Source organism: Suncus etruscus, chromosome 14 (genome assembly GCF_024139225.1).
Source record: "Suncus etruscus isolate mSunEtr1 chromosome 14, mSunEtr1.pri.cur, whole genome shotgun sequence".
NCBI lineage: Eukaryota > Metazoa > Chordata > Mammalia > Eulipotyphla > Soricidae > Suncus > Suncus etruscus.
This window is the reverse complement of record NC_064861.1, coordinates 67,900,124-67,925,418: the sequence shown is the minus strand read 5'-3', so window position 1 is coordinate 67,925,418 and position 25,295 is coordinate 67,900,124. Positions and strand designations below refer to the sequence as shown.

The following is a 25,295-nucleotide window of genomic DNA, read 5'->3' as shown; positions in this document are numbered from 1 at the left end:
GAAAACAACAGACACAAAAAAATACGGGATTAAGAAGCTCATGAGCAGAAACACGTTATTTGGAAATAGAGATCTAAAAATGTCTTAAACTTTCATCTTGTGGAGGCAGAATTCAGCCAAGCAATGTCTGGATATTTTTGGTCCCAAGGCTTTCAGAATTACTTGCATTGTCAACATCAGCAATACTATAAAATATTTCTCAGCCAGCCCATTTTCCTTCTTCACTCTCTCTCCATCTCCTGCATCTCTCTCTAGCCTCTCATCTCTATCACTTTCTCTCGTTGTCCTGGGGGCCCTTGAGCACTTTCTGAGAGACTCTTTCAAGAAAGGTCCCATTTCCGCAGCTGGCTTTGCATGGGGCTTAATCTGTCTGCTTCAAAGCATTTCACATGCTCCCCCAAAGGCCTCTGGTTTAGGGGCTTCTAAATTAAGGGCAGATGTTGGGTATCCCAGTTTGCATTGTGATCTCGCATTTTGGAAAATGTCCAAAGGCTTTACATACTAATATTGTTGTTTTATCTCCCTAGCATTCTTTTTTTTTTTTTACTTTTGGTATTTGGGCAGTGCTCAGGAGTTACTCCTGGGTCTGACTCAGAAATCACTCCTGGCAGGCTCTGAGGACCATATGGGATTCCAGGGATCAAACCTGGATTGGCCATGTGCAAAGCAAATGTCCTCCCTACTATGCTAATTATCCAGGCCCCCTAGCATTCTTGATTGGGGGGGGGGGGCAAAGGAGTTTACACTAAACTTGGCTTTTTTTTTTCTTTTTTTTTGGTTTTTGGGCCACATTGGCGTTGCTCAGGGGTTACTCCTGGCTGTCTGCTCAGAAATAGCTCCTGGCAGGCACGAGGACCATATGGGACACCGGGATTCGAACCAACCACCTTTGGTCCTAGATCGGCTACTTGCAAGGCAAATGCTGCTGTGCTATCTCTCCGGGCCCTACTCCTGGTTCTTTTTCAAGTTTACTCCTGGCGGTACTTAGGGAACCATAGGAGGTCCCAGGTCAGACATGTGCAAAGCAAATGCCTTTATTTTTCTGGCCTGCCCTACTAGTCTTTTTTTCTTTTTTGTTTGTTTGTTTTGGGCCCACACCTATCGGTGCTCTGGTTTATTCCTGGCTCAATGCTCAAAGGGCTGTTCCTATGTGGTGTCAGGGCTCAAACCAGGATGGGCCTACCTACTATTCTTAGTTCTCTCTTCTCATTCTCAGAAGGAAAATCTGTCTCTAGAAAACTGGTCTTGCCCAACGTAGTAAATGAGCAGTTTTCTGTGTGCCAGGGCTATCAAACTTGCGTACTTCAAGTTGTCTCCAGTATGTCTGTCTGTGAGGTGATGGCTCAAAAACAGAAATTACTTTATCTGCTCCCACAAGAAGAGTTGTTGATGCTTTTCATATTCCGCAGGATATTCAGATAGAGGCCTTGCTGATGAGAGCCTGCGAACCCATCATTCAGAACTTTTGCCACGTAAGTGATGTCTGGGGAAAGAGTGGTGAGAAACGGAACTCCTTAAATTTCTTCTGTGCTGACCCCCTCTCCTGGTGTGTTGGAGTCATAGCACACACTTGACTCCTTGACAGTAGAGTCCTTCAGCTCCTTACAGTACACATGTTCGTACATACATGTACCCACACACGCAGTGTTGGAGTCATAGCACACATTTTACTCCTGAGACCCTCGGCTCATTACAGTTAAAAATGGAAAGTGGGTCTCTGCAGGTGCCTTCATCCAGGACACAGTGCATCATCTACTGTATGAGACCCGTGTTGCTGCTGCCTTTTATGAGTGGGTCAGGAGTGCCCCATATAGGAGACAAGTCAGTTTCTACACTGGCCAGGGCCATGCTGCTGGTCCAGCTCATGCTCTTCCTACTGGATTTTACTCACCTATTCAATTACTTACACTTTGGGTGTGAAAAAATACAGCCTGTGAGCTGCATCCTAGTTTGAGAGGAGTCCAAATACTATGTGAGACACGTGGAACAGCTGCTGTGTAAACTTGGCTCCTCACATATGATTCCCTCTGATTTGTTTATTTGGTGGCAATACCAGCAGTGCTCAGGACTTACTCCCAGTTCTGTGCTCAGGGATTACTCCTAGAGGGGTTCAGAGGATCCTCTGTAGTACCTGATCTGCTGTGCCGTTTTTCCAGCCCTATCAGGTGGCTTGGGTATGTGTTTGGAAGTACCTTCCTCTAGAGCCTTTAGAAGGAGCTTGTTTATATCCTTACGAGCTGGCCATCGACTTTGTTCGTTGCTCGTTCCAAGTGACAGTGTGTGTACCCTCTGCCTTCCCCAGGATGTGGCAGATAACCAGATTGACTCCGGGGACCTGATGGAATGTCTGATCCAGAACAAGCACCAGAAGGACATGAACGAGAAGTGTGCCATTGGGGTCACTCACTTCCAGCTGGTCAGTTGCCTCCGGTGTACACTGCAGTGTTGGCAGTGTGGCTGGTTCCTGAGCCCCTTCCTCAGTCAAACCAGTTCCCCCTTCTGTGGAAAGTCGGTTTTGGGGTTTGTTTTGTTTTTGTGAAGCAGGGGGAGCCACATCCCGCAGGGCTCAGGGCTTACTCCCAGCTCTACGCTCCGGGTGGGCTCTCAGGACTATGAGGTATGGGAGATCAAACTTGGGTTGGCAGTATAGGAGGATAGTGCCCTCTCCCCTGTAGTATCTCTCCAGCTCCAGTGATTTAAAAGAATGACACAGTCTAGTGGAACAGCTGGGTCTTTTTTTTTTTTTTTTTTTTTTTTTTTGGTTTTTGGTTTTTGGGTCACACCTGGCAGTGCTCAGGGGTTACTCCTGGCTTCATGCTCAGAAATCACTCCTGGCAGGCACAGGGGACCATATGGGATGCCTGGATTTGAACCAATGACCTTCTGCATGAAAGGCAAACACCTTACCTCCATGCTATCTCTCCAGTCCCGGAACAACTGGATCTTGGGGAGTTTCCACTGTCACTTGCTTGCAGGCAGTGTTTTTGCTTTCCTTGCTGTTTGGTATTACCATGTGACCCAACGACCCAGAGTGTAGGGGCTGAGTAACTGTAGTGCCTGTTTCTCTGTAAATTGTGCTACCCGAACCTGGCATCTGTCTGTGCTAGAAGGTTAAATCCTGAGGTAGTACAGAGTGCAGCCAGTAAGAGGCATCTCTGAGGAATAGGCCTCACTCATCCCCCAGACCCTCTGCCTCCTGACCAGGCCCAAAGACCAGCACTGGGCACTCACCCTACCCTTGCTGACTGTGAATACTAGTCAAGAGACTCAAAGCACATCCACAGATAAGTATATTTCTAGCTGGGTCAATGAGGAGACATAAAACCATACAAGGTTTGAGGTTGAAGGAAAACTTCAGGAGGAAGTGCCAGAGAACTGCCAGGTGGTAACAGGAAGGTGTATGTTGCCTTCTGGGAAGGTGTCCATGGACAGCATCCTCGGGAGCTGGGTCAGATGGGCAGGTCAAGCATGTCCTTTCTGGCTTGGGAAGGATCGAGTGCTGCCACCAAGCTCTGGTTTGCTTTCTTGTCACTTGCAGGTACAGATGAAAGATTTCCGGTTCTCCTACAAGTTTAAGATGGCCTGCAAGGAGGACGTGTTGAAACTTTGTCCCAACATAAAAAAGAAGTAGGTTGTTTTTTTGGTGGATGCATTCTGCTTGCCCTAATGTCTCTCCAAAGCGCTGAATGAGAGTATTTTCCCAGGGTGGCTGCAGCCTCTTACCCCTTGGAGATTGGCCCTGAAGGCCTCACACACTGCTGTGGGGAAGAGCAGGCTGAGCCCTTGGACCATCTGCCGAGATCTCTGTAGCCATGTTGGTAGCAGTGATTCTATCCTGGGTGGTCATTGGCAGAACGGGGCTTACAAACTTTAAACCACAACTGCTTTTTTTGCCCCAGCAGTGTTTGAGCAACCCCACTTAGGTAGGTATATAAAATAGGTATAAAAGGTAGTAAGAAACATTTCAGATTCTAAGTATAAGTGATGACACATAAACATAATGATTCCTAATTTTAAATGTTAACATTTTAAAATTTATTAATAATAAGTCATAAACTTAATTGAAGACAAGTGTCTTGCTATCCCAACATTTGGTTTGGATGCCAGATGGGGTCATGACACACTGTTTAAGAAGCAAGTGTCCGGGGACAAGTGAGATAGCACAGCAGGTAGGGCATTTACCTTGCACATGGCTGGCCCAGTTTTGATCCCAGGCATCTCATGATCTCTCAAGCCTACCAGGAGTGATTCCTGAGCTCAGAGCCAGGAGTAACCCCTTAGGTGGGTGTGGCCCCCAAACCAAAATCGAACAAGAAGCAACTGGGGCAGAGCAATGGATGGTACAACAGATAGGATGTCTGTGTGCCTTGTACATGGTCCAGCTGAGTCTGATCCCCAACACTTCATCTAGTTCCCTGAGCATTCTCAACAGTGTTTTCTGAGCACAGAGCAAGAGTTATCCCTAAGCACTGCTCGGTGTGGCCAAAAAAAAAAAAAACTCAAAAAATGGGAGCAACAGCTAGGAGACCACTGTTCCAGGCTCAGGTAATCTAACTATTGTGGCAAATACAGATATTATACTTAAGTGAATAAAGAAATGAGCCCACTCACATTCAAAATCATTCCATTATGTTATTCTTTGGGGAAGCAGCAGTCTTTTGCTCTGTTTGAGATCTCGTTAAGAAACAAAAGCTTTGGGCCGGAGAGATAGCATGAAGGTAGGGCATTTGCCTTGCGTGCAGAAAGACAGTGGTTTGAATTCCAGCATCCCATATGGTCCCACGAGCCTGCCAGGAGCGATTTTTTTTTTTTTTTTTAGTTTTTGGGTCACACCTGGCAGCACTCAGAGGTTACTCCTGGCTCTATGCTCAGAAATCACTCCTGGCAGGCTCAGAGAACCATATGGGATGCCGGGATTTGAACCACTGACCTTCTGCATGAAAGGCAAATGCCTTACGTCCATGCAATCTCTCCGGCCCCAAATATATTTTGTTTGTTTTTGGTTTTGTTTTTGGGGGGTCACAACCAGCAGTGCTCAGGGGTTACTACTGGCTCTATCCTCAGAAATCTCTCCTGGCAGGCTCAGGGTACCATATGGGATGCCAGGATTTGAACTACCAACCTTCTGATTGCAAGGCAAACACTTTACCTCCATGCTATCTCTATGGCAGGAGCGATTTCTGAGCATAGAGCCAGGAGTAAGCCCTGAGCGCTGCCAGGTATTATCAAGAAAGAAAGAAAGAAAGAAAGAAAGAAAGAAAGAAAGAGAGAGAGAGAGAGAGAGAGAGAGAGAGAGAGAGAGGGAGGGAGGGAGGGAGGGAGGGAGGGAGGGAGGGAGGGAGGGAGGGAGGGAGGGAGAGAGAAGGAGGGAGGGAGGGAGAGAGAGAGAGAAAGAAAAAGAAAGAAAGAAAGAAAGAAAGAAAGAAAGAAAGAAAGAAAGAAAGAAAGAAAGAAAGAAAGAAAAAGAAAGAAAGAAAGAAAGAAAGAAAGAAAGAAAGAAAGAAAGAAAGAAAGAAAGAAAGAAAGAAAGAAAGAAAGAAAGAAAGAAAGAAAGAAAGAAAGAAAGAAAGGAAGGAAGAAAGAAAGGAAGGAAGGAAAAGAAAAGAGGGGGAGGGGGAGGGAGAGGAGAGGAGAAAGAGAAAGAGGAAGAGGAAGAGGAAGAGAAGAGAAGAGAAGAGCTTGGGGCCCGGAGAGATAGCACAGCGGTGTTTGCCTTGCAAGCAGCCGATCCAGGACCAAAGGTGGTTGGTTCGAATCCCGGTGTCCCATATGGTCCCCCGTGCCTGCTAGGAGCTATTTCTGAGCAGACAGCCAGGAGGAACCCCTGAGCACTGCCGGGTGTGACCCAAAAAATAAAAAAAAAAAGAAAGAAAGAAAGCTTGAAAGCTTGAGGCATTAAAGAACTGGGGCAGAATAAGGATGAGCTTTTACTTCATGACTTCTTTTTTTTGGGGGGGCCACACCCAGTGTTGCTCAGGGGTTTACTCCTGGCTGGCTGCTCAGAAATAGCTCCTGGCAGGCACAGGAGACTATGTGGGATGCCGGGATTTGAACCACTGTTGGTCCTGGGTCGGCCACTTGCAAGGCCCTACTGCTGTGCTATCTCTCTGGCCCCATGACCAGGGCGTGTTTAATGCAAACCTTACTCCATTTTTGTTTAGGGTTTGTTTTGGACCACACCCGGTGATGCTCAGGGTTCTTCTCCTGGCTCTGCTCTCGGGAATCACTCCTGGCAGGCTTAGGGACCACATGGGATATTGGGATTGAACCTGGTCAGATATGTGCAAGACAAAAGCCCTCCCCAATGAAGTATGGCTCAGGTTCCTTTGCTTAGGGTTTTGCTTTCAGGAAAGGACGTCAAAGGTTATCAGAGCTTGCAGTCTTAAAAGCAATATTTTTCTCTGCTTAGTTATTTGTTTTTTGTCTTTTGGTTTGTTTTGGGGCCATACCTGGAGATGCTCAGGATTTAATCCTGGCTCAAGGATCACTTCTGGCAGGTTTGGGATACTGTGTGGGATGCCAGGGATCGAGCTGGGTTTGGCCATGTGCAAAGTGATTGCCCTCCTCGCTGTGCTATTGCCCTCTGCTTACCTGTGCCTAAACACACAAGCATTGGACTGTTCTCACACACATCCATCTGTGGCCTCCTCTGGGCAGGAACATCCTCAGCATTCATGCTGTGACTTAATTTACTTAGCACTACTCTGAGCTCTTGGGAACAGCACAGCTTTCAGGAAAGGATGCATTTCAGTTGTGAGAAGCAGTGCCCTCCAACCTTGGCCCTCTTCTTTTTGCAGGGTGGACGTGGTCATCTGCCTGAGCACCACTGTGCGCAATGACACTCTGCAGGAAGCCAAGGAGCATAGAGTATCCTTAAAGTGCCGAAGGCAGCTTCGGGTGGAGGAGCTGGAGATGGTAAGATCCAAGCCACTGCTGTAATGCCTAGAACGCCAGAATAGGCATGGAACAGGAGCTCTCTGTTGTATAGTCGGAACACCATGATCCCTGACTCTACACGTGGGCAGAGCTAGGACCAAGTCCTCAAGGGTAAATGGTCTTTCTGTCCTGTTGTCCTTGGCTCTCAGCTTCCTGAGCCATAATGAGTAGGCCGGAGGCACCATGGCTGCCTGTAGCTGCCAAGCTTTCCTTCCAGGATTCATCTATTACAGGCAAAGGAAAGCAGGAAAGAGCAAGAGAAAGTCCTTGCACCACCACCACCACCCCCAACTCTCACATGGAAATCTCTGCCCACTCACTGATCCAGCCTTAGCCTCCAGGCTCTGAGGAGCTTGACTGGGGCCCACAGGGTATTGGGGGGTCAGCTCTGTATGAACTAGAAGAGGAAATATCTTGCTTTTCCTCTGGAGGTTAAGCCCAAACCATGCCAAGGATACAGCTAGATGTGTGTTCACTCAGTGTTGAGAACGGTTTGTTTGTTTGTTTTTGGACCATACCTGGCTATGTGCTCAGAAATCGCTCCTGGTTTGGGGGATCACATGGAATGTTGGGGATTGACAGACCCAGGTCTGTCCTGGGTCAGCCACTTGCAAGGCAAACGCCCTACCCCTACCGCTGTGCTCTCTCTTTGGCTCCAGTGTTGACAAATGGTACTGATTTATAGAGAAGCTGATATGCAAGATAACATTGTAGTCACCAAAGGTCACCAGATTTTCTTGGTCTGTTTCAATTAGATGATGATTGCCCTTAATGATACCTGTCTTTTTTTTTTTTTTTGGTGTTTTTGGGTCACACCCGGCAGTGCTCAGGGGTCACTCCTGGCTGTCTGCTCAGAAATAGCTCCTGGCAGGCACGGGGGACCATATGGGACACCGGGATTCGAACCAACCACCTTTGGTCCTGGATCGGCTGCTTGCAAGGCAAACGCTGCTGTGCTATCTCTCCGGGCCCAGTGATGCCTATCTTTAATTTGGAGGTGGCCTCTAGTGTAAAAAGCTTCGGGGGCTTTTGAGTAAAAGGCTGAAGTGCATAGTTTGCTTCGAATGCAGGCGCTGGCACTGCACAGTCTCCAACATTTCCAGGAGCAGCCCCTGAACACCAGGTGTAACAGAACTCTCCCTTCCTCCAGGTGTTTTGATATTTGGGGGGAGTTTCTATCTTTGAACCTAGCTCTTTCAGTGAAATCATACAGTCTGCCTATCTGTACTGGTGTAAGCATGTAATAACACCGGTGTAAGACAAGCTCCCCTCTCTCTGCTGGTCCCTTCTGCAGACAGAGGATATTCGCCTGGAACCGGACCTGTATGAAGCCTGCAAGAGTGACATCAAGAACTACTGTGCTACTGTTCAGTATGGCAATGCCCAGGTACTTGCACTCATTTTTAGTTGTCAAAGTACAATGAGGGTTAATATTTTAATAATTATTCTTGGAGCCAGAATGGTAGTAACAGCGGGGAAGGCTTGCACATAGCCGACCACATTCGGCTTGAGATGGTCTCTCAAGTTCACTCGGAGTAATTTCTGAGTTCAGAACCAGGATTTAGTCCTTAGCACTGCCAGATGTGGCCCCTCAACACAAAATGATTCTCTGGTATGCCGGGCACCTCACTTTTGCTCATTCCATCTTTCCTGCTAGGCCTCCCCCATTGCATTTCCCAAGATCCTCACCTGTTGGCTTTGCTACCTGACCATGCTTCTTCCTCTTTCTGGTTCTCTTGTTCTTCCACCGGGCCTGTGTCATCAGCAACTAGTGAGCATTCAAAGGCCTTCTGACTTTCCCAGGACTTTGCACCTTCAAGATTACTGTCCCTGTCGCATAGAAATGCTTAATGAAGAGCCAAGTAAGAATCCCCTAAGGATGATTCTTCTTTCAAAATACACAAAACAGGCCCTTCCCAGAGCTTATGCAATAAAATGTACATGAGCAATTTCTCTCATTCTTCCTGACTCAGCTGCTGCTCGTGGTGTGGGCATAGCTCTCTCTATCCTTGTGATAATGGCTTCATGGTCTCTGAGGTCCTCTGGATTCCTCATCTGAGTTCCTCTGTCATTTTACTGGGGTATAATTAGCCATGTGTGATTCTGAAGTTGTTTTTTCCTGCTGGACTCTCAGGCCTCGGATTCACATCTTCTAGGAAATTTTTCTTTCATTGTTCTTTCCTTCCTTTTCCTTTCTTCTGGAATTCCTGTCAGACAACACTGGGATGCTCCCAAATCAGGCCTCCAGGCCTGGGAACTTTTCTTTCCATTAGTGCTTTTTTTTTTTTTTTTGGAAGGGGAACTGTAACAAAAACACCTTTCCTCCTGTTGTGGCTCAGGAACAACTCTGGCCAGACAGGGAATTTTTTTCTGTGGAAGGATTTACTAGGACAAAACAGGTAGGAAGAAGGGTCTTAAAGCAAAGCCTGTTGGAAAATCTGAATTTTCCTATAGCAACCACTAGCATACTAACTCATCAACGGGATTCCAGCTTGGGTTCTTTTGCCCCAGGGCAACTGCTTCTCAGTTTGATTGAGAGAGAATCCTCTCAATCCTCTAATTGAAAACCTCTTTCTGGGGCTCGATCTCCAACAATTCCCCCTGTCTTAATATAAAGAAAAGTTTTTTAGGACATGTTCAGATTCAGATTAAGTGTCTAGTGATTCATATCTGAAGGGCTGCAGCCATTAATGACTTCAGTCTGCACAGAGCAGTCAGAATGTTGCCAATTTCTTTGTAGGTTTAGGATAACATTTGGAGGATGCTGATTTCAAGCTGGTTCAGCTAGGCTGGACATGAGCTGCAACTCTTTTTCTTTTTTCCTCTTGATTATTTTTAATATATGTGTGTGTGTGTGTGTGTCTGTGTGTGTGTGTTTGTGTAAACCTTCACCAGTGCAAAATTCCCATCACCAATATCCCAAGTGTCCCTCCTCCTCACCCCACACCGGCCTGTACTCTAGACAGGCTTTCTACTTCACTCATTCAGTCACATTTTGTTTTGATAGTTCTCAGTGTAATTATTTCTGTGACTGCACCCAACAATCTGTGGAGAGCTTCATGTCGGGAGCTGTACCCTCCAGTCCTCTATTTTGTCTCTGAGAATCATTACACAAATGTTTTTCATTTTTCTCAAAACCCATAGATGAGTGAGATCATTCTGTGTTTATCTCTCTCCCTCTGACTTATTTCACTCAGCATAATAGATTCCATATTCATCCATGTATAGGAAAATTTCATGACTTCATTGCTCCTGAGAGCTGTATAATATTCCATTGTATATATGTACCACAGTTTCTTTAGCCATTCATCTGTTGAAGGCATCTTGGTTGTTTCCAGAGTCTGGCTATTGTGACTAGTGCTGCAATGAATATAGGTGTGACGAAGGGATTTTTGTATTGTATTTTTGTGTTCCTAGGATATATTCCTAGGAGTTATAGTGGTATGGGAGCTCAACTTCCAGCTTTTGGAGGAATCTCCATATCGCTTTCCATAAAGGTTGGACCAGAAGGCATTCCTAACCCTAACCCTAACCCTTTCTCTCCACATCCCCGTCAGCACTGTTTGTTCTCATTCTTTGTGATGTGTGCCAATCTCTGAGGCATGAGATGGTATCTCATAGTTGTTTTGATGATTAGTGATGTGGAGCATCTTTTCATGTGCCTTTTAGCCATTTGTATTTCTTTTTTGTCAAAGTGTCTGTTCATTTCTTCGCATTTTTTTGATGGGGTTAGATGTTTTTTTTCTTGTAAAGTTCCATCAGTGCCTTGTATATTTTGGATATTAAAAAGAGCTGCAACTCTTTTATTCTAAGGGTGGATTGGCACTCTATGGACAGGGAAACAGAAAAGAAAAAGAAACATTTATTAGAAAAGGAAACTAATAACAGTGTATGAAACTTACCAGAATTAGATAATTTTTCTGAATGAACGTGGTGTATAGAAATAGCCTAAAAAAGAAAAAAAAATGAAACATCAATTATTTGATTAGAACAAAATGCCAGGGGGATATTGAAAACTAAGAAAAATAAATGAACCTGAACCTCTGAAAGATTAGGAATTGGGGTGACGTTATCTTTTAGCAATTTACTGCTGATGTTAAAGGGTATTATGGGGTAGTCAGAGTTTAGCTTATTATCTGTCTCATTAAGGATATGGAATAGTAATAAATAGAAAAGAAAAAGAAAAAATTTTTCAAAAAGAAAATAAAGGACTACTTTTTGATTCCTGTATTCAAGGTTGAAAAGTTCTAACAAGATGTAATGGAAACCGTATTTTTTGGGAGGGGACTGTTTTTTTATTTTTATTGTTTTTTGGTTTTTGGGTTAAACATGGCAGCGCTCAGGGGTTACTCCTGGCTTCTTGGCAGGCTTGGGGGACCATATGAGATGCTGGGATTCGAACCACCATCCTGCATGCAAGGCAAACATCCTGCCTCCATGTTATCTCTCCGGCACCGGGACTGTTTTTTAAAAAACACATTTATTTATTTAGGTTTTGGGCCACCCCCACTGACGTTCAGTGGTTACTCATGGCTCTGTGCTCAGGGGATCATTTGGGATGCAGGGAATAGAATTCAGTTTCGTCCAGGGTTGGCCACTTGCAAGGCAAACGCCCTACCACTGTGCTATCCCTCTGGCTCCCTTTGGGATTGTTGTGAGTAGAAATATATATATATTCTCTTCCTCTAATGGTCAAATTTTCTGGTACCCAGTCTTTATCAATTTTCACCCAAATAAGCAAATTGTTTCCTGAGCTTGTAGGTCTTTCTGGAAGTGTTTTTCTAGCAGCAGTATAAGGTTCTCCTGTGACAAGTTTAGAATTTTTAGAGAAAATAAAGATAGGATAGAAAATCAAGTGGAGGCACTACCTGTTTTATGTTTTTCAATAATTGGGTTGGTTTTTTCTGTTTGGTTGGTTGGTTGGTTCGTTTTTGGGTCACACCTGGCACCGCTTAGGGGTTACTCCTGGCTCTACACTCAGAAATTGCTCCTGGTAGGCTCGAGGGACCATATGGGATGTCAGGATTCAAACTACCGTCCTTCTGCATGCAAGGCAAAGGCCTTGCCTCCATGCTCTCTCTCTAGCCCCCAATAATTGGGTTTTAAGAGTCCTATGCATATGTTCAACTATATATTGGCCTTGAGGATTATGAGTTATTCCTGTAATTTGCTTAATTTGCCACACATTATAAAAAGATTAAAAAGTTGGGGCCAACCCCCAGCTAACATCATGTACAAAGGTAAAATCCAAATGGATTAAAGACCTCGATATCAGCCCCAAAACCATAAGATATATAGAACAGCACATAGGCAAAACACTACAGGACATTACAGGCATCTTCAAGGAGGAAACTGCACTCTCCAAGCAAGTGAAAGCAGAGATTAACAGATGGGAATATATTAAGCTGAGAAGCTTCTGCACCTCAAAGGAAATAGTGCCCAGGATACAAGAGCCACCCACTGAGTGGGAGAAACTATTCACCCAATACCCATCAGATAAGGGGCTAATCTCCAAAATATACAAGGCACTGACAGAACTTTACAAGAAAAAAACATCTAACCCCATCAAAAAATGGGGAGAAGAAATGAACAGACACTTTGACAAAGAAGAAATACGCATGGCCAAAAGACACATGAAAAAATGTTCCACATCACTAATCATCAGGGAGATGCAAATCAAAACAACGATGAGATACCACCTCACACCCCAGAGAATGGCACACATCACAAAGAATGAGAATAAACAGTGTTGGCGGGGATGTGGAGAGAAAGGAACTCTTATCCACTGCTGGTGGGAATGCTGTCTAGTTCAACCTTTATGGAAAGCGATATGGAGATTCCTCCAAAAACTGGAAATCGAGCTCCCATACGATCCAGCTATACCACTCCTAGGAATATACCCTAGGAACACAAAAATACAATACAAAAACCCCTTCCTTACACCTATATTCATTGCAGCTCTATTTACCATAGCAAGACTCTGGAAACAACCAAGATGCCCTTCAACAGATGAATGGCTAAAGAAACTGTGGTACATATACACAATGGAATATTATGCAGCTGTCAGGAGAGATGAAGTCATGAAATTTTCCTATACATGGATGTACATGGAATCTATTATGCTGAGTGAAATAAGTCAGAGAGAGAGAGAAAAACGCAGAATGGTCTCACTCATCTATGGGTTTTAAGAAAAATGAAAGACACCCTTGTAATAATAATTTTCAGACACAAAAGAGAAAAGAGCTGGAAGTTCCAGCTCACCTCAGGAAGCTCACCACAAAGAGTGATGAGTTTAGTTAGAGAAATAACTACATTTTGAACTGTCCTAATATTGAGAATGTATGAGGGAAATGTAGAGCCTGTTTAGGGTACAGGCGGGGGTTGGGTGGGGAGGAGGGTGATTTGGGACTTGGGTGATGGGAATGTTGCACTGGTGATGGGTGGTGTTCCTTTTATGACTGAAACCCAAACACAATCATGTATGTAATCAAGGTATTTAAATAAAAAAAAAATTAAAAAAAAAAAATGAAGATAAAAATAAAATAAAAAAAAAAAAAAAAAAAGTTGGGGCCAGAGCGATAGTGCATTGTTGGGCATTTGACTTGCACTGGCTGACCCAGGACAGACCTGGATTTCATACCCAGCGTTCCATACTGTCCCCCAAGCCAGGAGCGATTTCTGAGCGCATAGCCAGGAGTAACCCCTGAGCATCACTTGGGTGTGGCCCCCCCCCACCCTCCACAAAAGATTGAAAAGTTGGTCATTATCTGTTTTGATACTATTAGGTTTGAATGGTGTTCAGGTTCCTGTTCGGGCAAATGAGAGGGATGTGTGTCTTAGTTTGCAGTTTCTCACAAGAAATCAGAAGGAATCACAGTAAAAGGTGTATTTTTTTTGGCCAGGGCCTTTTGAGCAGCATCTTGGCTCTTCTGGAGCCATCCAAGCTTCTTTTTCTTCTGCTTTTCCCTGCCACTTTTATTAGCCAGTTTGAAATAAATCACCTGAGGGGGGTCGGGGCTCATATAATTAAGGTACTAATTAACTCAGGAAAGGTGAAGGTAAAAAAGTAAAGTGATTTTTTTTTAACTTAATTTATTGATGATTGGTTCTTGGGCCACACCCATTGTGCTCAGGGGTTACTACTGGCTCTGCACTTGGAAATTGCCCCAAGCAGGCTGGGGAACCAATTGGTTTTTTGTTTGTTGGTTTGGTTTGTTTGTTTGGTTTTTTGGGCCGCACCCATTTGATGCTCAGGGGTTACTCTTGGCTAAGTGCTCAGAAATTGCCCCTGGCTTGGGGGGACCATATGGGACGCGGGGGATCGAACCGAGGTCCTTCCTTGGCTAGTGCTTGCAAGGCAGACACCTTACCTCTAGTGCCACCTCGCCAGCCCCCGGGGGACCAATTGGAATGCCTGGTATCAAACCAGGTCCCTCCCTGGCGGGCTGCATGCAAAGTAAACACCCTATTGCTGTGCTATCTCTCAGGCCCTATAAAGTGATTTTTTTTAAAGTATATGATGACAGGGGGCCACACTTGGTGGCGCTTAGAGATTACTCCTGCAATGCAAGGCAGATGCCGTCCCCGATGTGCTATGGCTTTAACCCTTTGTGCTTTCTCTCTCTTTCTCTCTGTACTACTCAATGTCATTGTATTCCTCAAGTAATTTCTCAACTCAGTAATTTGTGCTGCTACTATGTCTTGCGGCCTAGATCATTGAGTGCCTGAAAGAGAATAAGAAGCAGCTGAGCACCCGTTGCCACCAGAAAGTTTTCAAGCTGCAGGAGACGGAGATGATGGACCCAGAACTCGACTACACACTCATGAGGGTCTGCAAGCAAATGATAAAGGTGAAGGTTCCAAGCCGGGGGTCAGAGCTCAGCGTGAGTCAGACCAATAGAAATGTCCAAAGAGGGTCAGAGAGATGGCATGGAGGTAGGGCGTTTGCCTTGCATGCAGAAGGACGATGGTTCGAATCCCAGCATCCCATCTGGTCCTCCAAGCCTGCCAGGAGCGATTTCTGAGCGTGGAGCCAGGAGTAACTCCTAAAGATTCCAGAGGATGTTCACACATGCTCAGAACACAACCCCTAGACCTGTAGCCTCAGTATCACCCAGGAACTTGTTTGGCTGTGAGTCCCACCCAGGTTTGCTGTATCCAACTCTCAGAACATCAGAATCCACTGTCCTCTCTTCCTCTCAGAGCATCAGGATGTCTGTTATATGGAGCTGAGCTCCAGGTCAGCGTCAGGAATACCAGGCCTGTTTGGGGGCAGGTGTTGTTCCTGGGAAGGCCAACTCCAGTCTCCCATGTTTCCAGAGTTTGTCCCATGCAAGGCAAACCAGGAGCCCGGTGGATTTGAGACTCACCCAAAATGGGTGTCTGACTCTTGGGTCACTAGCACCACGGGCTCTGCTCGTCTACAGCCCAGGCCTTGTTGACCCAGTGGGTCAGGTATTCCTTTCTTTCCCCACTGGGACTGGATGGATTGACCTGTCGGGTCTCTGGCCCCCTGCTGAAACTCTTGAAGGCACAATGTCCTGAAGGGCAGCCATTCAGGGAGGGGAATCAGTCCTGTGAAAAATAGCAGGTGGAAGGGTGTGGGGGAGACATGGTAGACATAAATGTGAGGTACCTGCTCAGGAATGGGTGAGGTAAGGGGCTCAGTGCAGAATTGTTTGTTCCAGCATGCTGTTTCTGGCACAAGACTCCCAGGACCAGCAGAAAGTGGAGACTGCAGGTGGGAAGTGCCGGACACTGTTTCCTGTACATCTCATGTACTGTGTCCTTCCGCAAGGGAAACAGCAATAGGCACCTTCAAGGGATTCTGTCTCCTACAGTTTCCAGGCTATGGGTGGGCAGTCTCCACAGCAAGGGTGATATGGAGACAGAGGGAGAGAGAGACACCCCTACCAGTTAATAGCAAAATCTTTCTTTCTTTGCAGAGATTTTGTCCAGAGGCAGATTCCAAAACCATGTTGCAGTGCTTAAAGCAGAATAAAAACAGCGAATTGATGGACCCTAAATGTAAACAAATGATAACCAAGCGCCAAATCACCCAAAACACAGGTAACTTCTGGGAGTGGCCCGAGCACCATGGGGTTGTGGGCCCCAAAACCATAAACTGAAAGAAAACAAAACAGAAACAGAAACACGGGCTTTGTTGCCTGCACAAAGTTTAATGCCACTGTCTGGATGGATCCTCTTTTGCTCCTTTGAAGATCACCTGGAAGAAGGGACTCATCAGGGGATTAGGGGATACTGAGACAGCAGATGTTTCCTGAGTTGGTGATAGTTAGGCTCCAGTGCCTTAAAGGCCTAGAGTTGCTAGACTCCCCCCACGCATGTGGCCCTAGAATACATGGGTTTTGTAACAGGAAATGAGGTGAGACCTCGTGAGTTTTCTGATCCCTTCTAATGCTGGCTGTGGTCCACTTGGTCTTTGCACAGACCACTGAGTCTGGTGCCATGAGACCCTTTAGGACCCCACAGAGCTGGATTCCTGGGTCTCACAGCTGCTCTCCCTCCTTTGACCTGTAAAATACATTCACAGGTGAAAATTGGTGGTTTATTCTGTCATTGGCGAATGTACCCCTATTTGGAAGGTGGATCTCTAAGAACGCTGAGTCCTGGTGGGTGGCATGTCTAACTGTTTTTACCCTTCTCTCCAGATTATCGCTTAAACCCTGTGCTGAGGAAGGCCTGTAAAGCAGACATCCCGAAATTTTGTCACGGGATCCTGACGAAGGCCAAGGATGACTCGGAGCTGGAAGGCCAAGTCATCTCCTGTCTGAAGCTGAGATATGCTGACCAGGTAAGCCCCCAGGTGCCCCACAAGGGAGTTACAACACAGTCCCTCGGCCTGATACTTTCCTCTCACTTCACTTCCTTCGATCCTTTTCACACCTTCCACACTCTGTTTTGTTTTGTTTTGTTTTTTTAATTATATTTATTTAAACACCGTGATTACAAGTATAATTGTGGTTGTATGATTACAGTCATGTAAAGAACACCCCCCTTCACCAGTGCAGGATTCCCACCACCAATTTCCCAGATCTACCTACTCCCCACCCCACCCACACCTGTACTGAGACAGGCTTTCTTTTTCCCTCATTCATTCACATTGTTATGATAGTTTTCAGTGTAGTTATTTCTCTAACTGCACTTATCACTCTATGTGGTGAGCTTCATGTCAGTAGCTGCACCTACATGGGAGGATGGGGGGAAGTAAGGGTTGGGACTGAGGCAGTAAAATATTAGAAATGAGCTTTGTAGGGCAGTATCAAGGTCCCAATACAAGATGGATATTATGGATATATAGAATATATGCACACATTACTATCAATATGAAAACAAAGAAAAAATTTCCACTGACTGTCCCAACATAAACCAGTGCTAGAACAGCCTGCCCTCCTTCCAGAGCACATTCCCATTAGTGTAGGGAGAGATAGGGGGAAAGCCTGTTGACCCCTATAGAGTCCACCTAGACCGGTGCCCAGGGAAAGACTGAAGTCCAGGGGAGAAAAACCCTATACCTGGCAAGAGCTGGTCTCCAGAATCAAGGAGGAAATCGGAAGCCAAATGTCTGCCCGCCCTCCTCCCCATGCACCTCCCCCCTGGAGTACGGAGGGAGGGGGGAACCTGAGGACCACTAAGAGTCCACCTGAACCCACTTCTGGCCATCTGAGCTGGCACCCAAGGAAGGCCTGGAGTCAGGGGAAAAAGACAAGGACGGCTGGGGGCCTACCAAGCCTCCCAGCACTCCTCAGGCTAGGAATAAGGGCCCCGGTAAGCTCAGTTTTTCTGAACTGTTTGTTCAGTGTGAAAATTTCTAATTTCAGTTGACAAATCTTCTTTTTTTTTTTGTTTTTGAGCCACACCTGGTGGTGCTCAGGGGTTACTCCTGGCTGTCTGCTCAGAAATAGCTTCTGGCAGGCATGGGGGACCATATGGGACACCGGGATTTGAACCAACCACCTTTGGTCCTGGATCGGCTACTTGCAAGGCAAACGCCACTGTGCTATCTCTCTGGGCCCGACAAATCTCCTTGATGCTTAATTTTGCTCGTCAAGTTTATCGATGCTGGGCCCGGAGAGATAGCACAGCGGCGTTTGCCTTGCAAGCAGCCAATCCAGGACCAAAGGTGGTTGGTTCGAATCCCGGTGTCCTATATGGTCCCCCGTGCCTGCCAGGAGCTATTTCTGAGCAGACAGCCAGGAGTAACCCCTGAGCACCGCCGGGTGTGGCCCAAAAACCAAAAAAACATAAAATAAAATAAAAAGAAATTAAAAAAAAAAAAAAAGTTTATCGATGCTTTTTTTTGAGCTCCCTGAACATTTTCCATAATTCTACTCTAAACTTCTTATTTGAGAGGATACCTATTTGTTTCCTACTTTTTAGATTATTAGAGGAGCCATCTTGATTTCTGTAAATATGGGGTGTACTGCAAAATTACTCCATTGGCAAGGCTGTAGATTGCTTCTTAAAATGTGCAGAAATGGAATTCAGGGGTGTGGGTCCTGAAGAGGTTATAGTCCTTGAAGTGTAGGCAGGCTCAGCAGAGAAAAGGCCACACTCTAGTGTTTTTTCTCTCTTCTCACTTGCTGGTGTGTTCTCTCCATCACATGTAGCGGCTCTCCTCAGACTGTGAAGACCAGATCCGGATTATTATCCAAGAGTCTGCTCTTGATTATCGGCTAGACCCTCAGCTCCAGCTGCACTGCTCAGATGAGGTAGGAGCCGGTATGGAATTGGGGTGGCATCTGGTAGGGAAGTTGGCTTCTTGTTCTTAGTTTTGGGCCCACACCCAGCAGTGCTCAGGTGTTATTCCTGACTCTGCACTCGAGAAGCATTCCTGGTGGGCTCGGTGGGCCCTATGATACTGGGGATTGAACCCAGCTTGACCCAAGTGCAAGGCAAACGCCCTCTCTGCTGCACTATTGCTCTGCCCCTGCTGCCTTTTTTGGGGGGAGGGGGGCACACCCAGAGGCGCTCAAGGGTTACGCCTGGCTCTGCCTTCAGAAATTGCTCCTGGCAGGCTTAGGGGACTATATGGGTTACCAGGGATCAAATCCGGATTCATCCCTTGTCTTCTGCATCCAAGTCAAACACCTTGCCACTGTGCTATCTTTCCGGCCCTCCTGCTTTTTTTAAAACAGAATTATTCCTTTATTATTTGTCGGCAGAGATATTTCTTATTCTCATGGCCAACCCAGATCTACCTCCCAGACTTGCCAAAAAGAAACAAGCATCAATTCACCAGCCTTTGAGCACCACTGTGGGGACGAGATAGTAGCCTGCCTTTCCCCCTGTCCCCCGTAAAAGGGGAAAAAAGTGTATTTTTTGGAAACATTTTTATTTTCTAGCTAGAAAAGACCATGTTGAAATCCTTCTGAACCTGTATTCATATTTGGGGATTATTTCTTCAAATTATTTATTTCTCTGAAAGTTGTTTCCAAGAACCTCATAAGGCTGCTCAAAGAAGGTCAATGTTAGATTCTATTTTACTTGTTCTTATTTAGTGACATTGCTGGGGATCAATCCCTGGGCCTCACACATGCAAGACAAGTTGCAGTCCTGGCCTAACGTTAGAACTTATTCAGCTGTGGGCCATATTTTGTGTGTGTGTCTGTATCTATATGTACACACACACAATCACGTTGCATGTCTGGTTGAGCCCCACCTCTGCAGTGTGTCACATTGGATTTGGTATTTGGCCCTGGACCAGATGGACTCAGCTCTTGGGGCTGACAGCCGAGGGTCAGGCATTCAAGTTCCAGGTTCCTGGCTGTAAATCAGTTCTAGAGTAGCACACGACCTCCATACCCCATGCCACAGTTCGATGAGACACTGCGTAGGGGTCGGCACCCTGGGGGGCCTGAGCCCATGGGAATGTGACGTGGTGTCTCCTCGGGCAGATCTCCAGTCTCTGTGCGGAGGAGGCGGCAGCCCAGGAGCAGACGGGGCAGGTGGAGGAGTGCCTCAAAGTCAACCTGCTCAAAATCAAAACAGAAATATGTAAAAAGGTAACAGCATCCTTCCTTCTCCTCCATCTGCCCTCTTCATCTTTTCCTTTTCAGTACTCCATCGGCACGTATTAGAAATAAAATCTGTTCTTTCATTTCCTGAGTTCTGTGATGACCTTTCTCACCAAAGTTGGCTGACTCTGGACCCTTAATTACCCATGACTCTTCCTCCTTCTAATCCTTTTGCTTCTATTATTATAGTGGGGACAGGATCATGCATGCTGGGTGTTGGTGTGGCCAGCCAGGTTGTAGGGTCTGTGTCCTCTGAGCCCTCTACACTGCTCTTCCCCTCTTAGGAGGTGCTGAACATGCTGAAGGAGAGCAAAGCTGACATCTTTGTGGACCCAGTGCTTCACACAGCCTGTGCCCTGGACATCAAACACCACTGCGCTGCCATCACCCCTGGCCGTGGCCGCCGTAAGTTGTCATGCCCATGTGGACCCCACACACGCTGCCTCCTTGGGCCATACTGAGATGGGGCCAGGGCCTTTCTAACAAACATCTAATAGGCTTTCGCTGACCTCGCCGGCCCTCACCTAAAGATGTGTAGGAGGGAAAGTTGAGCAGTGCTGCCAAAAAGCTAAGGTCTGCGCCATCATCACACCCCTTTACCCCTTGTGCTTGTCCAGCTGTCCAACCCCCATCAGCCTCTCCAGAGGCTCACTGATCTCTCAGGACACAGGTTCCTAGCTTCTGAGCTAGACCTACCTGACAAGAATGGGAAAGGGGGGGGTCGGAGTGATAGTAGAGCAAGGAGGGTACTTACACAGCACTGGCCTGAGTATGATCCCTAGCATTCCATGTGGTTGGTTGCCCAAGCCCACCAGGAGTGAGTCCTGAATGCAGAGCTAAGTATGGCCCACAAACAAAGATAGGGAATGAGGGAATGAGAACAATTTGTACCAGGGATAGCACAAGGGCTAAGACCTCAGGGCCAGAGAGATAGTATAGTGAATAAGGCCAGTGAGTCTCTGGAATCCCATGATTTCTGGAGCCCTGCTAGGAATTATTCCTGAGTACAGAGCCAGGAGTGACCCCTTGAACCTCACCAGGTATGGCTCAAAAACCAAAGAAGGAAAGTTTATACCAGAGAGTCTAGCAGAAGTTGTGAAGGCTAGATTCCCAGCACCTCCCGGGAGCCTCACCATCAGCAGGCACTCTGCGCTCAGAGCTGGGAATAGACCCTCAGCACTAAGGAGTATGGCTCAGACAAATAGTTAATAGCTTCAGATGGTCCTGTGGGTCAAATTTTAGAAAAATTAAAGTTTTCAGAGCCAGTCTGGACAGCCAGGCCTTTGGATAAAGTGAATCTCATGTTTTTAGATGTTGTATTCAAAAAGTAGTTTTCCGGGGCCGGGAAGGTGGCGCTAGAGGTAAGGTAAAGCCTTACAAGCGCTAGCGTAGGACGGACCTCGGTTCGATCCCCCGGCGTCCCATATGGTCTCCCCAAGCCAGGGGCGATTTCTGAGCTCATAGCCAGGAGTAACCCCTGAGCGTCAAACGGGTGTGGCCCCAAAAAAAAAAAAGTAGTTTTCCTGGTGGGATCGTGTTTGCCCGAAAACACTATTCTCAAGCCCCCATTCACCCAACCCCCTTCTCTCTGCTTCCAGCCCAGTCTCTGTCCCTTACACAGACTCTTCTGTTCTTCCTCAGAAATGTCTTGTCTCATGGAGGCGCTGGAGGATAAGCGGGTACGATTACAGCCCGAGTGCAAGAAACGCCTCAATGACCGCATTGAAATGTGGAGCTATGCGGCCAAGGTACAGACACATCCTCTTCCCTTCATTGTGTGGGTCTCCCCCAGGAAAGCTTGCACACACACACACACACACACACACACACACACACACACACACACACACACAGGAAAGCTTGCACACACACACACACACACACACACACACACACACACACACACTCTGCCACGTGGGGCGCTCTCTGCCTCCCCTACCTGAGTCCACTGCAGAAGGGTGTGTCCAGACAAACCTCCAGTCTGCACCACGGTCACCCAGACGGGAAAAGAAGAAAATCCAGCCGCTTCCGTCTTGAATTTGTTTTCCTTTTGAGCTTAGAATTTGTAAGACTAGAGCAGCCTGAAGCATGGAGGAATGTAGGCAGAGAGATGGCAGCACGGTCAGGAATGTGGTTGCTACCTACATCAGTCTCTAGGCAGACTCATTTCAGGGAGCAGAGACACCGGTCTGGCTGGGCTCTCTCCTCTGCTTCCTGCTGCTTCAAAGCTTCAGTAACTCCACTGCTTTCCCATGGAAGCAGCGTTGCTCGATTCATGAAATCCCATTCTCCCTGCTCTGTTTGGGTTAAGGGGTGAGCATTGCCAATCATGATGCCCCTTCCCAGGTACCTGGCTCCCATGCACCTGGGTGACCTCTGAGCCCTGATTCTTCCAGGTGAGAAAGCAGAGAGCAAAATTGGGCGTGACATTGGTTGGACTTAAAAAAGTCCACAGTGGGGGCCAGAGTGATAGCATAGGACGTAGGGAGTTTGCCTTGCAGGCAGCCAGCCGACCCGGGTTCGATTCCCAGCATCCCATATGGTCTCCCTGAGCCTTCCAGGAGTGATTTCTGAGTGCAAAGCTAGCAGTAACCCATAACACCACCAGATGTGCTTCAACCCGAAGAAAAGTTCACGGTGGGAACGGTGCTGAGGAGAAAAAAGTCCACAGTGGGGGCCAAAGAAACAACACCATCGGGAGGGCATTTGCCTTCACACCATAGCAATCCAGATTCAATCCCCTGCACCCTAGAGGGTCCCCTGAGCCCACCAGGAATGACCCAGAAACACCTGGTGATAGGATTGTATCTCAGCAGTTGCCTTGTATGGGTGAGGCCATGGGTTCAATCCCTTAGTGTTTCAGAAGCAGAATATGATGAATACGTGTCTGCACATGCTAGGTCCATTGATGAGCAAGTATCTACAAGTCCTCAGCCAGTCTCAGTTTTGCACAATGTCCCATGGACTAGAGCAGTGAGTGAGGGAAGTTGGGGGAAACAGGACAGTCCCAGTGCTGGCTTCTGCTTACAAAGGCAGTAGCAGGAAGAACAAAGTTGGAGCCGGAGAGATAGCATGAAGGTAAGACGTTTGCCTTGCAATCAGAAGGTCGGTGGTTCGAATCCCGGCATCCCATATGCTCTTCCCTCCCACCCCCGTGCCTGCCAGGAGTGATTTCTGAGCGTAGAATCAGGAGGGCCCGGAGAGATAGCACAGCGGTGTTTGCCTTGCAAACGGCTGATCCAGGACCAAAGGTGGTTGGTTCGAATCCCGGTGTCCCATATGGTCCCCCGTGCCTGCCAGGAGCTATTTCTGAGCAGACAGCAGGAGTAACCCCTGAGCAATGCCGGGTGTGACCCAAAAACCAAAAAAAAAAAAGAATCAGGAGTAACCCCTGAGCGCTGTCAAGTGTGACCCAAAAAACAAACAAACAAAAAAAAGAACAAAGTCTATCACCATTCACAGGGACTGTGCAGGTTACTCAGTTCCCCCAATCCTCCTGCTGGGGGCCGTTTATCTGCCCTGGAGAGAGCACTTGAGAATTGTGGGGCAACCGATGACCGAAAACACGATGAACTTGCGGCTGGAGTCATAGCACAGTGGGGAGGGCTTTTGCCTTGCACACTACCAACCCAGGTTCAATCCCCTGAGACCTGCCGAAGTGATTCCTGAGCGCAGAGCCAATAACCTCTGAGCACACCTGGGCCTGACAGTGTAGGGTGGGAGTGTCCCTGAGTCAGCGCTCCCCTCGTCCCCACTCTGTGCTTCCATCTCTCTGAGTCTTCTGCGTTAGCCTGGCCAGGAGTGAGAGCCACCTGCCCCTGCCCGCCGCCCCCCCTCCAGAGAACATGTGTGCGGTGCAGCTTCCCAGGAGGATGACACTGCGGCTTGTCCTTTCAGGTGGCCCCCGCCGACGGTTTCTCTGACCTCGCCATGCAAGTGATGACGTCGCCCTCCAAGAACTACATTCTGTCGGTCATCAGCGGGAGCATCTGCATCCTGTTCTTGGTTGGGCTCATGTGCGGACGCATCACCAAGCGGGTGACACGCGAGCTCAAGGACAGGTAGAGCTGCCCTGGGCGCCCAAGGAGCGACCTGCCCAGCGCCCCGTGTGTACAGCCCTCCTGTATAGTGTCCTCCCCACGCACCCCGTTCTCGAAGAAGTGCCACCAGCGCCCCATTAGAACAGCAGGTACCCGCGTGCCGCCCTGACACCTGTCCATGTGTCTGTGGCGGCCACCACCACCTGTACAGCTGCCACATTGGCAAACTCGGGCCCGGTGCCCACAGCCGTGAGTTTCGTGCCGATGGAGCCACCAGTACTTCCAAAGCCAACTCATCTGACCTGCAACTGAAGCGATTTTTTTTTTAAAAAGCAACCCCCCCAAAAAAGAAAATTTTTAAAGAGAAGGGGGGAATTGTATATAGTGACACATCTCCAGGTGTGGCGTGGGCAGGGGAGCCTCTTCCGTGTGACTGGACCACAAAGGCAGGACTTCCAGGGGAGACTCACCTTCAGTGTGCTGTGACGGAAGTCGTGCTTGTTTCTCAGAATCACCCAGGGACAGGAGGGCGTGGATTTGACCAGCTCTGGGTCCTGTTTGCTTCCGCTCTACCAACGAGGCTTTCTGCGCCCCCTGTCTCCTCCAGCTGAGACCCCTCACCTCAGCGACGTCCCGCATGCGCCTCTCCCATCCACATGGCCAGGGCCAGGAGGGTCAGAAGTATGAGCTGCCCCTTTTTCGGGCCCATATGGGTCACACTCTGGTGGCCTCTGTGGGCACTGGCGCTAGGAGTTGGGAGCTGGCAAACACTGGGAGCAGGGGCAGAGACTGACTTCGGTGCAGGAGCTGGAGGAGCAGCTGTCTAGCCACTTGAGCAGGGTCAGAGCAGGAAGCTGTAAGGGTCTCTGGATGCCCACTGGCCTTTCATGGCCCGAAGCCGCCTTCCTGCTCATCTCTGTACCTCTGTGCGGAAAACTATTACATTAAAGACAGAGGCGTCTCCATTCTCTCCCTTCTGTCCGTTTGCAGCAGACACTCCCTACCCTTCTTCCCCCTTGCAATGGGCTTGGGCTTGACCAGACCCAAGGGTCGATCGTGCCAGAACCGAAACTTCATGGAAGCAATATATGACCTGGGCGCCCTCTCGTGTCCCCCGAGTGCAAAGAGGCCCGTGAGAGGCAGAGGAAGGGATGCAGGCACCAGGCTGGGGCAATCAGAGAGGGCGGCATGTACAGGGGGTATATTTATATAATATATATTTTATTAACCTGTTAGACAGCCAGAGTATTATAAATCACGTGCCTACAACCGTCCACGCAAT

General features: G+C 47.6%; 1 protein-coding gene across 1 annotated transcript in view; it reads left to right on the top strand.

The window, feature by feature from the left end:
• Positions 1 to 24,976, top strand: part of GLG1 (golgi glycoprotein 1) — a 111,365-nt gene extending 86,389 nt beyond the window's left edge. The window contains exons 14-26 of the mRNA XM_049786335.1: positions 1,410 to 1,472; positions 2,303 to 2,416; positions 3,539 to 3,627; positions 6,798 to 6,915; positions 8,231 to 8,323; positions 14,649 to 14,786; positions 15,882 to 16,005; positions 16,608 to 16,750; positions 18,567 to 18,668; positions 19,854 to 19,961; positions 20,258 to 20,378; positions 21,615 to 21,721; positions 23,871 to 24,976. Of these exons, the coding sequence (XP_049642292.1) occupies positions 1,410 to 1,472; positions 2,303 to 2,416; positions 3,539 to 3,627; positions 6,798 to 6,915; positions 8,231 to 8,323; positions 14,649 to 14,786; positions 15,882 to 16,005; positions 16,608 to 16,750; positions 18,567 to 18,668; positions 19,854 to 19,961; positions 20,258 to 20,378; positions 21,615 to 21,721; positions 23,871 to 24,038 (1,488 nt within the window). The 3' untranslated portion in view covers positions 24,039 to 24,976. The remainder of the gene's footprint in view (positions 1 to 1,409; positions 1,473 to 2,302; positions 2,417 to 3,538; positions 3,628 to 6,797; positions 6,916 to 8,230; positions 8,324 to 14,648; positions 14,787 to 15,881; positions 16,006 to 16,607; positions 16,751 to 18,566; positions 18,669 to 19,853; positions 19,962 to 20,257; positions 20,379 to 21,614; positions 21,722 to 23,870) is intronic.
• The last annotated feature ends 319 nt before the right edge of the window (positions 24,977 to 25,295 follow it).